General features: G+C 41.9%; 1 protein-coding gene across 4 annotated transcripts; it reads right to left on the bottom strand.

The window, feature by feature from the left end:
- Positions 1 to 995: 995 nt before the first annotated feature.
- On the bottom strand, positions 996 to 7,762 carry LOC139636684 (dnaJ homolog subfamily A member 3, mitochondrial-like). 4 transcript variants are annotated; one of them, XM_071504942.1, is made up of 12 exons: positions 7,558 to 7,762; positions 5,932 to 6,068; positions 5,593 to 5,676; positions 5,262 to 5,471; positions 4,965 to 5,117; positions 4,635 to 4,782; positions 4,326 to 4,390; positions 4,040 to 4,168; positions 3,176 to 3,291; positions 2,665 to 2,759; positions 2,348 to 2,495; positions 996 to 2,137 (listed from the first exon to the last, which is right to left on the bottom strand). In XM_071504942.1, exons 1-11 carry the CDS (start codon positions 7,760 to 7,762, stop codon positions 2,362 to 2,364), a joined length of 1,476 nt encoding a protein of 491 aa, XP_071361043.1. In that variant the 3' UTR covers positions 996 to 2,137; positions 2,348 to 2,361. The 4 variants fall into 4 exon arrangements, with proteins under 4 accessions (XP_071361043.1, XP_071361042.1, XP_071361041.1 ...); XM_071504941.1 differs by having other exon boundaries at positions 2,348 to 2,498; XM_071504940.1 differs by having other exon boundaries at positions 2,653 to 2,759.
- Positions 7,763 to 16,107: the final 8,345 nt, after the last annotated feature.

The following is a 16,107-nucleotide window of genomic DNA, read 5'->3' on the forward strand; positions in this document are numbered from 1 at the left end:
TGGAGACAAGGATTAACCTGCTATGAACAAGTTGCCACTAGTCATGAACACACTGTTCTCTACAGCAGTGGTTCTCAAGGGGGGTCCAGGGACCTCCAGGGGTCCTGGAGGTTCCTAGCAAAAAGGGGAAGTAACAAATACGTAACTCAATGACACAATGTATGACAATTCTGGTCATGGGTTTCAAACACTTCAAATACTTTCGCTGGGACAAAATCTTATCAAATAGGCATCCATGGTCTAATTTCTGTTATGTAATTCAACTCTCCAGATGTTGGGTATGCAAATATGTTCCACAGATTATTGATCACAAAGTTCTTCCACCTGCTTCCGACATAAGAAATGCAGTGATTGTTCCTCAGTAGTAAAGGCTCTGAAATGCTGCTGTGAAAGAATCCAGCTCATCTGTCCAGATAAATGCTCAGGAGGAGGCTGCACGACACGCTCCTGTAAATCACAGCCTGTACACTCATGCTCTAGCACAGATATTGTACTGAGCGACACAGTGATGTCCTCCATCCCTCTCCAGCATTTAAAACCCACATGTTAAAAGCAAACAGAAAATATACTGCGACAGTGTATGAAAAACACCACCACCGGCCTGTTCTGAATGTAAATGTGACTTCATATGAAATCATACCTCTCCCTTAGAGGCACCACAAGTCCTGTTTGTGAAGACTGACCACTTTCAGTCAGAGCGCAGTCGGAAAACCCCGGTCTGAAATGTTCCCAGTGACCCTCACAAAAGCTTCTGTTCATAGGCTGCACACAGTGGTTAGCTGGGTGGTTGGAAACATCAAACAGTCAGAGGACTGGAGTGTGAGTGCGTGAGTGTCAAAGAGCCTGGTTCAGTCCTGTGCAGCACCAAAAATCAAAGCAAAGGGTTGGTCCCGACGCGACTGACTCAACACTGCTGTCTGTTGCTGAGTTTCTGTATTACAGATCAAATGTTCAAGCTCAGTTTAAAAACAAACTGACTGAAATAAAAAAAAAACTTTCAATGCTTAGGCATTTATTTCAATAGTTTTTGCACAGTTTTGTTGCCACACACACAGGTGCAACAAACTACAGTGAGAAAAACTAAGTCTGGATTTGACAGGAACAAACATTGAAGACCAGGGTTCCAGTTTTCCACCTGTTTACATTTCTTATGAAAACAATGGAATATCCCACCAGATGTAACAGTGCTGGAACATTTAACAGCCAGTAAAGATTCATATGTGGAAAAGGTGACACTGTTTTATGGGATACATAATGTCCTACCAATTCCCAGTATGTTTCCTGAAAAGAATCATGTAATTTGGTACTAATTATAAAGAACTTAGAGACAATCAAATCTAATCCTTAGGCAATTCACAGTCAGTACATAGAAAACAGTAGAAACAGACCGAATTGAGTTTCTCAGCAGTTCCTTTCAAAGAACCACCACAATCTTAATGACTGAAAAACCTTTAAGAGATCCATTTAAACCCATGTAAATATTCACTGATTTTACTGGCAGCTATATTCCCTACATTAATTGAACTGCAGACCCATGTAACATTGCTGCATGCTGAGCTCATTCACTGTGAAGAGTGTACTAGATAATGATCAGACTTAATTAAACACTGCCCACATTTCACTACAATCAGTACCAAATTACTCAATCCTCTTTAGGAACTGTCCTAAGAACTTACAGCTGCGTAATCAGTTCTTTTCTAGGACATTATTACGACACTGTGAGACCCATGAAAAGTTTTAAACATAATAACAATTATAATTTACTTCTTAAAACCCATATGATGTGTTGCTTTTCATTCAGATACAGTCCATTTTAACTGCCTGCGTTACTGTTGGCAGTACACAGGAGAGTTATTGCACAATGGTCATGTGTAGTCGCCATCTCGTTTCTTCTTTCTTCCAGCAGATCTTGAGTTTCTCAGCCCAGCACCTGTCTGCGGTGATGGGCCAGTGGGTGTATGGGTGGACCTGATATCTGCGTGGCCTGGTTTCCAACCGCAGCTTCAACAATGTGTGACTGTGTCAACACAAATACCACTATGCCTCTCTCTTCCTCCTCCTTGCTCAAAGCAGGAGGAGACAGTGTGGAGCCCCAGTCAGTGGCTTTCTTTACTTCCTTTACCAGGTGGTTTTTTACCTGGAAGAAAGACAAACGTACATTTAAATAAAATGACTTGAAACTCTTTAAACTAGACACACATAACTGCAGTTGTGGTGCAACAAGTTCACCACAGTCACCCTGTGGAAAATTACTCAGTGTACTGTTTAGGTTTATGTTACATAAAAGATAATTCAAGTGAAGTGAATATTTCTATCAGGGAAGGAGTGAAATGTTTGAAGCTCCCACCTGCAGCCTGAGTGTCAGCTAAACATTTTCTTCAGTTTAGAGAAGAAGCCTCCCTCCTCCTTCTGCTCCTGCTGCTTTTCCTGTCCCTCGCCTGAGCTGGTTGTCTTCGCACCAGATGCTGAAGTGCTACTGCTGCTGCTGCTGCCCCCTCCTGGACACAGACACACACACATCAGCTCAAGTAATGATGCTATAACTGATGGTGTCATAAGACCTGAGAGCAGAGGCACTGACTGACTGTCTGTCTATGTGTGTGTCTGCAGACTAGGGTGGAGTGATGTTCTGACTGAATGGCGGGATTGAACTCAAGCCCTGACCTGCAGAAGGACTGACACCATTGACCGTTCCCTGCACGTCCGTCTCCTCTTCAGCATAACTCAGCAACAGCGAGCGCTGCTTTCGAGTCAGCTTCCTGCAGGAACAACACACCAGAAACACAATTTAATGATACAAACTGAGTCATGTTTCATACTTCACAGATCCACTTCACAGTGTGAGGAAGTAAGCAGATGACAGTATTTGCCTGCCTTTGACTTGTACTGTCGATCAAGACAAATCTGTGACACTTTACACATACTAGATGCCTTGCAGATAAAGTGATGCGCACATCATGATGATGTAAAATCTAAAATGAATAAATCACGGTTTTGATTTAAAATACCAAAAGTGCAGTCAGATTATTTTGTTGAAGCTTAAAATAGTTGGTGATTGTCACGATTTACCAAGTTATTATCATATCATAATATTTAACATAATATCAAAGATTATATTATTCTAGAACAGGTGGGCTTATCGTGCATTTATAGCATGTCTTTGTATGCGTCTTACTTGGGCACTCTGATCTTGATGTGAACGTAATGATCTCCGTAGCTGTAGCTGTTCATCCTCCGGATGCCTTTCCCCTGCAGCCGGATCACCTGATCAGCCTGGCAACCGGCAGGAATCTGAAAACATGGAGCATAAACTTTCAAACAGAGAACAAACAGAGATTTGCTCCACTGAAACTTTGTTGGCAGTGACATTTGACAAAAACAGAAAAAGGGCAGTTCTCAGATGCCTTCATCTCTGCTGTCATGAAAGCTCCCCCTGCTGGCTGGACACAGAACAACTGCTCACAGCATCCAACCCCTCTTGCACCGTTGTTCTTAACTCAGTTGCTCCTAACAAAATTAGAAACCTAAAATCAAATTCAGCCCTGTACATGCTTCCTCTGGGTCTATTTTAAGAAAATATAATGTCTCCATTGTGATGCAGACAACATCCAGCTGTATCTATGACTGAAACCTGGGAAGCCCCATCCACATCTTTAAATCCCATCTTAAGACCCATCTCTTTCTTTAGCCTTTTAATCATCATCATGGCAGCATCACTGTTCACCTAATGTTTTATTTCTGTCGTTTTTATGTATTCTTTTTGCAATGATGTTGTGTTTTTTATAATTTAATTTATGTTCTATGTTTTTTTAATTAACCTGTATCATCTTGTTTAGGTCCTGTTTTTATTTAATTTGATTGAAATCAAATAATCTCATAATTCCATCTCTTTGTAAAGCACATTGGTCAACATTTTGTGTTTTTAAATGTGCTCTATAAATAAAGTGACCTGACTTATATATCTACAAGCTGATATTTCAGAGGGAACTTGCAGAGTGATGCTGTTTATTATCATCCCTCCACCCTGCTGCTTACTCACCAACATACTGATGCTATTGTAGAGGCCCTGTGCTGTGGCTGTGCCCCCCAGGATGGCTTGAGCTATGGAAATCGGCATATCTGAGTGGATGTCTGCTCCATTGCGCCTGAACACTGGGCTCCTCTGGACCTGCACATAGACGTTTTAAATATCACATATCAAATGCTTTTAACGTCAAACTCCAATACTTGCATAAATATTTTCTGACATGCAAAATTCACTTAGAATTGAATTCAAATTTAATTACATTTGATTCAGTCACAGACTTGAAACAGTGACAACTTACCCTGAACGTAATGAGGATTTCTTTTGTGCCTACTGACATGCGCACTGTCTGACCATCTTCCACTCCTGCAAGAAAATATCAGATACATTATTTATGGCTCAACGTATTTTTCATTACATCAACTTCCAAATTCAAACTTGAACAGCGTGCACACACTCACAACTTTATCACAAGATTAAATAACGCTGATGATCTCTCGAAGGATCTTTAAGTAGAAGCAGAAGTTATACATTAGAGTTAAGTCATGTATTAAAACACATCAGTGAAGCTTCTCCCCTTCACTTGAGAGACTCCAGGGTGAAAACCTACCAGCAGGGACAGGTACGGTCACCGTCTGCCTCTTCTTGGTCTGACCTGAACCTCGGCACAGAGCACAGGGCGTGACTATAATGGATCCCTTCCCACCGCAGCGTCGACAGGTGGTGCGCATCATGAAAGGGCCTGTGTTGACCGACTCCTGCAGGGGGCGACAGAGAGTAGCATATTGTATAGTAGCACAGTGGAACGGTGTGGTAAAGTCCTGAGAGAAAAGCCAACTAAAGGAAAAATTAGAGCCTGAAGTGTGTAAACACAGTTCGACAAGTTAAAGCGCAGTGGCCCTGCTAACTACCTTCCATAATCACTTGCTCTGAGACTCACCATGCCAGTGCCATTGCAGTAGTGACAATGTGACACCTTGGTGCCCGGCTCATTGCCCTTTCCATCACATCTTGAGCAGGCGTCATCGATGTTCACAATCAGCTCCTTATTTGCTCCCTTCGCTGCCTCGGTAAACGTAAGCTCCATCACAAACTGTGCAAAGAAAGAAGAAAGTGACTGACTAAACTGTTACATTTAATGCATGTACACTCTGTTTAACCACTTCTTCATTCAAATAAAAATAAAAAGGTTTAAATAGCACAGTAACAAGTTTAGTAAAGAGCTGTGAGTTCTCACCTCAGGTCTTTGCTCAAACATGCTGTGAATATCTCCGAAGCCCATTCCTCCACCAAACTCTCCAAAGATCTTTCTGAAGAGCTCCTCAGGATCTACATTGGCCCCCCCGGCTCTGTAGTACTGCTGCTGGCCTGCCCCAGCTCGACTGGGGTCGAAGCCTGCAGCTCCATATGTGTCATACTGCTTCCTCTTCACCTCATCACTCAGCACCTAAACGCAACAAGAGCAAATCTGTGGGTTTTTGCCAAGGTGAGAACAAAATTCAATGATGCTGCTTATCTTGTGAATAACTGGAGAAATATTTGACCCCATTATGCAATTTGTTTTGTACCTCATAGGCTTCAGCCAGTTTGGCAAACTTCTCTTTGGCCTCTGGGTCATCTGGGTTGGTATCTGGGTGGTACTTCTTTGCCAACTGGTGAGGGACAATTAAACATTAATGAAGATGAGGCAAAAAGTGGGGAAAAAACATGAAGATAAAAAAAAGATTTAAAAAAAATATTAACACAAGGTATCAGGGCCTCATGATCACCTTATTTCAATACATCTCATGATGCACCAACAAAACTCTTTTTAGCCACTTTCCATCTCAATTTAAAATGAAAATGAATAGTTTACTAACTATTTAGATGTTAACAGCTTGGTCTCATTAAAAAAGTGCGTCTCTGACCTGGTAGTAAGCCTTTTTGATGTCCTTTTGTGAGGCAGTTCGGGAGACACCCAAAACCTCATAGAAGTCCTGCTTGTTTGCTAAACTGCTACTGGTGTGGAAAGAGTGGCAGCTAGTGACATGTGGAAATCTCACCCCTACAGAGAAAAGGACACAAAAGGGACTTTTTAATCAGGAGTGCTACATTCACATGCTGATGAGATATCTGTTATATTCAATGAGGAGTTTTCTCTGTGCCCAGAGAAAATGAAGCATAACCTGCAGGTAGTGTGACTGATGGGAAAAAGTTAGACATTTTAGGTAAAGCCTAAAGGGTTTCTGAAACAGTCAGATTTGTGAAACCTTCATTCTATTTGTGAAATGCAAAAAAAGGGAGATTTCACTGCTTTTTTTTTCACATTTTGACTACATCAATCCAGGTCTCAATCAGAAACCACCATACTCAGACTGGTCATATCTGGACTACTTGCCCCCCACACAAGTCAAAGACTAATTAAAACAGTTTTAGATTAATGAAAGATTTATTGTAATTGTGTGAAAACACAAAAGAAGAGATTTCACTTATTTATTCACATCTGAACCACATAGAACCAGGTCCTGATCCAAAAACACTATACAAGACTAGTCAAATCTGGACTTCATTATCCTGGAGAGGGTAAAGGCTTTTTAAAATATTGTTTCAAATTGGTAAAATGCTTTGTACAATCTGTGAAAACGCAAAAAAAGGCAAGTTTCACAGCTTTTTCACGTCACGCATGTAGCAGCTGTCCAATGGTTGCTCATAGGCTGAAGAACACTAGTCACACCAGGAACCAGGATCTGCACCTTTTATCTATAAGAAGAGCAGCAAGGGGCACAGTTGTCACACACACACACACACATATATATACACACACACACACACACACACACACACACACACACACACACACACACACACACACACACACACACACACACACACACACACACACACACACACAGTGGCAGACTCTCTCAGTCCCCAGCACAAAAGTCATCCAGCATTTACTGGGAATGTGGAGGTGCGTCGCCTACATGGATGTATTATGCGTCTCTTGTGCATCACTAATTAAGTCCCCCTTGCAACACCAGGTAACTGGAACCATGAGCTAAACATCCACTCGAAAAAATATTGGAACACGCAAAAACTTAAACTTTACAAAGTACACACGTTTTGAGAAGGTTCACCAAAAAAAAAATAAAAATAAATAATAAAATAAACAACACATTAACTCAGCTACACGTAGTCGGTGTACCTAATGAACGGACAGCTGAGCGTATTGTTCCGACATAGACATACACGTTACCATGGAAATGCTAACGATGCTAACACACAGGAGATGTGGCTGTAACAAGGTCGGGGTGTGAACAGGCTGTTACTGATGTAACAACACTGCAAACACTGATAGCAGTTACATCACTCTGTCATCACGGCTAACCAGCCTCGGAGGACTCCTGCAGCTTCGCTTCAACCGGCTTCACGCTGTAAAGTTCACATTAACACCACAAAACCAACAACAACCTGTTAGCGTTACATAGAAAGTGACAGAGGAATGTTCAGGTAAGAAACTCTTTGACTGTTATGCTAACATTTAGCCGTCTCACCTGTCAGTCCTCTCAATGTCACGGCATTTCCGTGTCTCCAGGAGCCCAGGCTAACCGCTATCTCACCCCGGTGTGCCCGCGAAATCGTCGCCGAACAAACCCCTGCATGTCTGGAGGAGACTATAAGAAAACGAGCACTACGGGGTCCAGGAGAAACTGATGTTGCTAACCAGCGTGTACTCAGCCGGGCAGCGGAGGACGCCATTTTCGCGTCACTGCCGGTGTCACAGCTGCTCTGCGCATGTGCAGATGATCAAAATTTACCAAATTAAAGGTCGTAATGTTGTGCTAGGAGTTGTCGGAACCCTGCAACAATTCAATTCAGTTTAATTTAATTGTATTTGTATGGCACCAAATCATGATAAGCAACACTTAAAAAAAAACTTCAACTGTGATAAATAAAAAATATCAAAAAGCCGAATACAAGCACCATAGGGGAAAGTCTTGGGACCTGTTAAAAGCAGAAATTAAGTCTCTTGCTAAAAGTATTCTAAAGTAATTGATGTTTACAGTGGAGGACGTTCTCTCTATTCATTGCCTGCAAGACTGTAAATCCAAGATAACTTTATAAAACATGATGCTTTATCTTTATCTTTAATTCAACTCATAACAATAGAAGAAGAAGAACAGCACCAAATAATTGACCAGAAATGAGGCATTACTTTTTAATGTTCTCTGCTAATTACTTAATAATATCCAAGTTCAGTCATATCCAAAACACATGACATGTTTTTAATGGTAAATAACAGATGCTCATTGTGTAAATACTTCTTTGAGGAGATGATCGGTGTAAGCATGCACAGCTGCAGAGATACAAATATTGTATCTAGCATGCGATGGATCCTTTTTTTTTTAGATCCCATTGACACAACTATTAATACTTCGATTTAGTAGTAGGCTATCAACACTTTGACTGCTAATCCAGGTACAGCCACAATATCAAAAATGCTGACGTCATTAAAAGATTTGCTGAGAAATTACTAATATAATAAGCAATATTACACTGACAGAATTAACTTGGCATAATGGATACTTTTAATACTTTAAAAACATTTTCATAAGTAGGTACATGTATGTTACATGTAGTAGTACTAGTAGAAATGTACTTGAAATTTGAAATTAGCTTCCATTGACGAAATGTTAAATTTTGGTCAATGGCCATCCAGAGCTAGCGCTGATATTTTTCTTTTACTTTTAGATAACAGGTTTTTATTCCTCACCATTTCACAACATGAATACATGAAACATAGATACTGAAATAACCTGCAGGCGTATTTGTGAGTCAGCTGCAGCTTTTTTTTAAGGATGATTTCACCTGGAATTTAATTTGCTGTAACAGACTTTGGTTTCTGCCTTAAAGATAGATTTTTTTAAAAAGCCCTTGTTCATGCTTTGTAGAACCAGTAGATGGCGCTACTGAGCTGTAAATGACAGACACTGCAGTTAATTGCACTAAATGGATTTAGTTGGGAAACTGATTTGTGTTTGATAAGTGCTCGTATAAAAAATAAGAACTTATACCAGGGGTCACTCGGTTCCCTGGAGCCGTGAGACTCTCATCTAACGCTTTCAAAGCTGTGATGGGACATTGACCTTTGTGTCCTAGGGCGGGGATTCAAAGGTCACTGAGAGGGTGTTGGGCCGAGAACAATGTTTGCATTAGTCAGGTGTCAAGACATGTTTTGTGTGACTTAGTGATTGAAAATGTCCACATAAAATTTTGCACAAAAGTCCCATGACAGTGCCTATGCTGAAACCAAAATAAAACAAACTAGAAAACATCATTACAAATGTATGTGATGCAGTATATTACCAGCTAAAATGTACTGCATTGGAGATTGTAGTGGCAGTGCACAAGGCTAAATGAATCTTAACACAGTGTCATTGTTATGAGGTTTCATTTTTAAATATAGTTACATAGCCATATAATAACAGAAGCCTACACTCATTCCTCTCATATTTGCTTAACCAGGCAAAGCAAAGACACTTAGTCTACTGATATGACAGGAGCACGGTGTGACAGACAAAAGCAGCGCAGGAGGATCAAGACTTTCATGTCTCCGGTCATGTCAGGGTTTTTACGAGGCGAAAAATGCTGAATGGATGTCAGCGTGTGTGACCTGATGAAAGAGAAGCTCATGCTCCCTCTCACTTTCCCCCCGCCGTCTCTCTCTCATTCCCCGCCGTCTCCATGGTGACCTGCAAAACAGCATCCCAGCTGTGTGTGTGTGTGTGTGTGTGTGGAACGTATTACCATGCAGCAGAGGCTGACGTTTGCCACTCAGTAATGTAAATATTACTGTGAGCAGCGATTCTTATCTCAGTAAAGATGCCCCCCGACTTCCAGTGTCTGAACGCTGACACAGAGTGGTTCATTTTCAGATACATAATGGTGTGTGTGTGTGTCTGCATGTGGCTTTTGACAAGTTAAACATGCTAAATGATGGGTTTATGTTCACACGTTGTGGATATTCGACTCATCCACTCGTGTGAGTGAATTGTCTGAGCCGCTGCTACTTATCCCCTGGTCGTTCTTCGCTTTTTAATCTCTCCAGCCATGGAGATGGAGGGTCTGAGGTCAAGTCATCAGATCAATGGGAGGCGGGGCGGGGGTGTCAATCCTCACTCAACTACTTATGCTCCTACCTCTGTACCTCCACGCACACACACACACACACACACACACACACACACACACACACACACACATTGGGTACTGGGTTCAAAGCAGCAGTGCTCGTTGCACGCCTGTGGTTGTAATTAGTGTGTTAGAGTTATGAGCGATGGTAATAGAGCTCCATACATCAGCCCTGCTGCCAGACCTCAGCACCTCAAGCCAAAACACAGACGCACAGAGGGACACAACATGACTGACCCAGATTGCTCCTGTGCAGCTCAGACAGACACACAATTGTGAGAAAAACTGATGTGTTTTTGCAGCATGTCCACACCAGGGCCACATTGTATTGTGGCTGCAGAGATTTCTCAGTTCTGATTGGCTGGGAGGTGTGGATTAACTTTTAGTGCAACTGGTCTCATATGATGCAGGTGCACCCTCCGCTCCTACAGTCTCCCCCTGGTTGTTTTGACTGAAGGAGTGGGGGATCATGAGATTGACCCCAGAGTGATCTCCCCATCCTCCCCGTACCGCTCATAAACATCCGATGGAGACAGGAACAGAGAGCACATGAAGCAATGTCAAAGCCTCTTGAACACAGACAGTTAGTGTTCTGCTACTTGTGGGCGTGCGTGTCCAGAAAGTGATCTCACAGCCAGAGGAAGCTGAGCATGTCACATTCATCTCTCAGAGACACACAGCTGCTGATATGGCTCGAGGGCAGAGCGAGTATCAACAGCGAGAGGGAGCGAGCAGAAGACAAACCATGTCCAGCATGACACTCCACACTCCCCTCTGTTGTGGAGATGATGCGGCTGTTATGGATACAGACTGTGCTACTGCATTATTGAATGGTCTCACAGTGTCTCTATGTCTACTCCCATGCAGCACAGTGCGCGGTGTCTACTTGGCAACAATGTAAGTGAGGAAAACACCTCTGAGTGTTATCTCTTTCTGTAAGGAGACTGCAAGCCGTTCACAGAACGCATGTGTCAAATATTTAATTGATGTTAAGTGCACTCACAGCTTTTGAACCATAAGTGCATCCTGGCCTGTTCATCACTTTTTTGTGTCCCCGGGAAACACTTCTGTTATCGTCTCTTCTACTTGCAGCGCGTTTCCGTATTTGGTTGTGTTGTTTGCATTTGCAGCTGACATATTGTCAAATTGATGAAGATATGTCTGAATTTGCTTGTGTTTTGTCTGTTTTCATGTGTTTACGCAAGTGGCAGTGTGTTGAGCTCCCAGGGCCACCGTACAGATCGGGGCAGTGCCGCAACCTAAACACAATATCGACACTTTATCACCTCATAAAAGAGAACATGATGGCAAACATAAAGGCTTCATTAAGATGAGAGGAACTGCAGCCGCGCGAAATTATTTATCATCATGAGCAGCCACTTTCACATTATTTGCAGTCACTTCATCTGTTGCTGATGTAAAAATACTGATTAGCTTTAACCTCTGATTTTCCTGGACTCATAAACTCCCCCTAATCTTTGCAGTATCAAACACTCCTGAGTGACTTTGTGAGCCAACAGCAGATAAGAGTTTGATTCTCCACACACAGATTTTTCAGATTCTCCACACACAGATTTTTCTAAATGCTCTTTTCTTCTTATCATTTTTATATCACTCTTGATTACAAGCTTTCTTTCATTCTGTCTGAATTTCCAGTAAGTTGAACGACATATTGTGTCCTCCCAAATGCACGTAGGTGGTCCCCTCCATCATTAGATAACGCGTTGACGAATAGGAGTCCGGCTTCCTTTGGGAGAACTTGGATTACAGCCCTCTGTCCTTCCCTTTATCACATCATTGTCATGCTTGAACTGAGCATAAAATGCCAATCAAACAGTGATGAGCTCATGTGTTGAATCACGTCATGAAGTTACAGGACAAGAGGAAGCAAAGCATGTGAAAGCAAACATGCCGTGAAGAATTGGGGCTTATATACATTACATGGCTTTGGGGGTTATGTTTTGTCTTCCATGGGGATGATTGCTTTGAATGATGGAGTTATTCAGATTCTTTTTGGATCAACAGGAAACAGTGGTGCTGTCAGCCAAGGCCTGGCCAAGGGTTTGTGCCATAAAACATCCCTGTTTTGTCTCCGGATTTGAGGCCTTGTGGGGCAGGACAATGGCTGCCTCTTTACAGTGAAATTAAACTGGACTCATGACACAGAATTGATGATTATGAATGTGATTGAGTTATTTAAACCAGGCTTTAAAGGAGGTTTTGTAGTACACACAGAGTCATTGAAAGTCCATGTTTGAATGGTGAAGCAGGAAAGAAGGAAGCTTTGAATTTTGGACAAATAAAAAAAAAAAGAAAAAAAAAAAAGGAACAATTATTGATTTCTTCAGCCAAACATTATATTCAAACTCACAAAACTTTATTTTAAATTCTAGTTTTGCAAACAAGACATATATTTGTGTGTAAAATTCCCAGGTCATTTGATAAAAAAAAAATATTGCACTCAATATGTACTTTTTCAAATAAACACCTTTATTGTCATTTGGCTTTAAAGGCAGAAAATGAATGTCTTTGCCTTTATGCTGCAAAGTCACATCCCCACTTTATTACTGTATGTAGGCCGACAACTTTTCTAGTATCTATTTCAGATGATATCAGCCTGGAGGTCTGATGCTCATACAACAGGTCCTTCCTACAGTATCTTTACTTGGATGTTCTCCATTGTTAAAGTAGAACAAATTTAAGTGGAGCTACTGAGATTGGTTGTTTATAAAAAATATATATATATAGATTATATAACCACTGTGGTTACTCTTCTCTCCTTCTTCAGCATATTCCCTGAGTGCAGCCGAGAGAAAGGCAGCCTTTGTTTGGATATAAGTCACTAATCTGTGGAGTCAACAGACAAGAGGGTTTCTCTGCCCCTGCGGTTCTGTGGCAGCAGCCCTGTTTGGGTGATGGCTGCCATGGGACTGCTCGTAAATGTCTTTGAGGTTTTCTTTAATTCCCTTCTTCCCAAATCCAAGTCAGTGTGTGTCCATGTGTGTCCGTGTGTGTGTGTGTGTGTGTGTGTGTGTGTGTGTGTGTGTGTGTGTGCACGCATGTGTGTTTCAATGATAGATTTCTGCTGCCTCAATTGAGAGGGTCTCTCCACTTGGACTCTAGAGTTTTAGCCCAAAGCAAATAGTTGCTACCAATATAGATGAGAGAGAGAGACAGAGAGAGAGACAGAGAGAGAGAGATGAAACTAATGAAAGTTATGCAAAATGTTCCTCATTGAAGTCGACAGTGTTGTTGTCAGCATTGCGTCCAATCAAGTAAAACACCAATGCATCAATATCAAAGCAATATATTTACAGTACCAGTTTGTGTGGACATGTTTCCCCATTGTATCATTGTATTGTTTGAGCCAACCAGGTGAGACTTTTAGGAAGGATTATGTCGACAGCTAATTTGGTTTTGTGGCTAAAGGCTTTGTAAAGCTAAAAACTGCAAGCAGGCGTTTTGAAAACATCTGTTTTGTACATAGAAAAATTGATCTGCAGTGTTCCTGTTATTCACTTTGCTTCAATTTAATACAACAAATTTATTCTCATAGAAATATATTATGTCTCCCTAAATAAAAATAGCTCATAGACTATAATGAATAATAACCTTGTGATAGTCTGATGGAAAATCTTCTTTCTGCTGAAACCCTGCCCAACTCCCTTCTTCCTTGTTTCTGTTTTTATCCCTCTATCACTCCACCAAACCTTATCCCTCTCTCAATCTTAGGCCTAAAGCTTTAAACGGCGCTGTGACGTCTTGCGGTGGATTGTTCAAAGCGTTTGCCAGTTAAGCTCTCGGTTTAAGGAGAATTTTTGTGGTTAGCCAATTGGTGGTTTCCACAGGGAAAACATTTTCATATTAACTGATAAAAGCTCTCAATAAGTGGAACACACTGTATTTTTTTTTTTTTGTATATTTTGTGTGTGTATGTGTGTGTTGCCTGTCAGTGTATGCTCATGCGTACGGGACATATGAAACCATGTGCGGATCTGGAAGAGGCCACCCACTCACTAACTTGTGGACTGGGCTTTTCCCAAGACTCTTACACAGGCCAGACTCACCCTGGCCAGTTTGAACGGCTCCATCCTGATCCTGGGAACATGCTGTACCTGCACTAATGAACACTAATGTGTTTTCTCAAGTTGTTTTCATAAGGACTCCCAATGCTAGTTAGTTATGGACTTCATCAAATACTTTTAAAATGCTATGTTCAGAAAAATCCTGTTGGCACCATGTTTGGGTTCAGCACCGCCCTGTTTCATATTCACACTGAGCTCTGCTAAGGTTGCTGTTCTTCTTTACTTTCCTCACTACGACTGTTACATTCACACAGTGCATTTCCTTAAAACTGCATTTAGATTACAAGGTAAACTCTGTGCGAACAGCAATACATGAGCTGGAGAAAGGGATGTGTATAAGAACACACTATACATGTTATGACATCTGTAAAGCTCTACGATTGAAGCTTCCAAATTATCCCACATGTTGCTTGACAAGAGCTTCAGCCATCTGAGCAGCGTTACTTCTTCAGGGCAGATTTGAGGCCACAGTGAGTCGCTATTGGAAAGTGATGAGATGGGCCCAGGCTAGCTGGTTAGCATGCTAATCTCAGTAGAAGAAAGGATAATAGAGACAAGCGTTAACATTGACGTTGCTTTCCACCTCTGGATACAGCTCCTGGTGAGTAAAGGAATGAAGTTTGACGCTGAACTCATGTTTCCTCTGGACTGGTGAGTAAACACCTGCTGGTGCTAACATTAGGAAAAATTCCATACAATGTATATGCACCAGTTTAGAAAGAACTGGTTTCACTAATCTATGCACCTTTTAAATAAAATGAATTTCACTCTGCCCCAAGCTTCTTGTTCTTCATGTTCTCAGGCCTCTCTTGAAAACGAGGTCTCAAGTCTTACAGTAATAGTTTTCTGCATGAATCCCCCTGTTTGCTTGACCCACTTCCTTCTGAGTCACTCCGGCCATTACTGTTATCTGAGGGTCAACTACTACCACCCTCCTTAATTTGTAAAACTGGGTGTATGTGCCTGTGTGTGCCTAATTTGCGCCACTCCCATACTTCTAACCATCAATTTCCCAGGAAGTCTCTATCTGCCCCATCAGGTCTCTGACAAAGAAGCCTGCTGGTTGTTCACACCAAAGGCCTGAAGCTCGGGGCTCTGTGGTGCGTCATTGTTACAACCTGGTCCAGCCCGTTGTTTCTGACCTCCTCTCCCCTCAGGTGACAGCTGAACCATGCAGGGCAGTGGCCCACCTGAGTGCAGCCTCCGGCTATAGGTCAATGACCACCTCTTTGCTGACGAAGGAAGACCTCACTCAGGTCATGTCAGATTTGTGATACATCATGCCACAAAAAAACAAAACAAAAAACAAAGTAAAACAAAGAAATAAATTGCAATGAGATGCAGGGCTGAGGTACATAAGTGTTAGTCTCTGTCTCCGCTGCCTCTTCCTTTTCTTTTCTTCTCTCCCCCTTCACCTCTCAACAGGGACCACCAAAGCTCCTTTTTGTCTTTGGGAAAGGCGTCTGACTTTGACAGGTTCACTTAAGCCTCCGAACGCATCGAGCGAGGCTCCATTAGCGAGGGAGTTAGGGAGGGATGAAAGATGTTTGCCAAGGGGAGTGAGGTGGGAGGGTGAACACGGATGAAAACACAAGACTTGGCAGGATGTTACTTTCTCTGAGCTGTTTTGTCAACAGGTGAAGATGTAATTGCACACTTGACTCGTATTGTTCCTGCTGAAGGCTCCTCACCGCTCCCCGGCCTCTGTGAGGAACAGACGTTTCAAAATAAAAAAAGAAAAGGAAGTTGTCAAGCCAACCGATTGTGTGTTGATGTGACCACACATTGCCCTGTCAATTTGAATTGTTTTTGTGACATGGTTCAAAC

The sequence above is a fragment of the Trachinotus anak genome, unplaced genomic scaffold, assembly GCF_046630095.1.
Source record: "Trachinotus anak isolate AG129_WGS33_773 ecotype Australia unplaced genomic scaffold, CSIRO_AGI_Tana_v1 ptg000019l, whole genome shotgun sequence".
Lineage (NCBI taxonomy): Eukaryota > Metazoa > Chordata > Actinopteri > Carangiformes > Carangidae > Trachinotus > Trachinotus anak.

Coding starts and splice junctions, on each gene's coding strand:
- LOC139636684 (XM_071504940.1), bottom strand. CDS start 7,762: ATGGCGTCCTCCGCTGCCCGGCTGAGTACACGCTGGTTAGCAACATCA. Junction 3,292..4,039: donor ACAATAGCATCAGTATGTTG/GTGAGTAAGCAG, acceptor CCATGTTTTCAG/ATTCCTGCCGGTTGCCAGGC. Junction 2,760..3,175: donor ATCAAGATCAGAGTGCCCAA/GTAAGACGCATA, acceptor TTGTTCCTGCAG/GAAGCTGACTCGAAAGCAGC.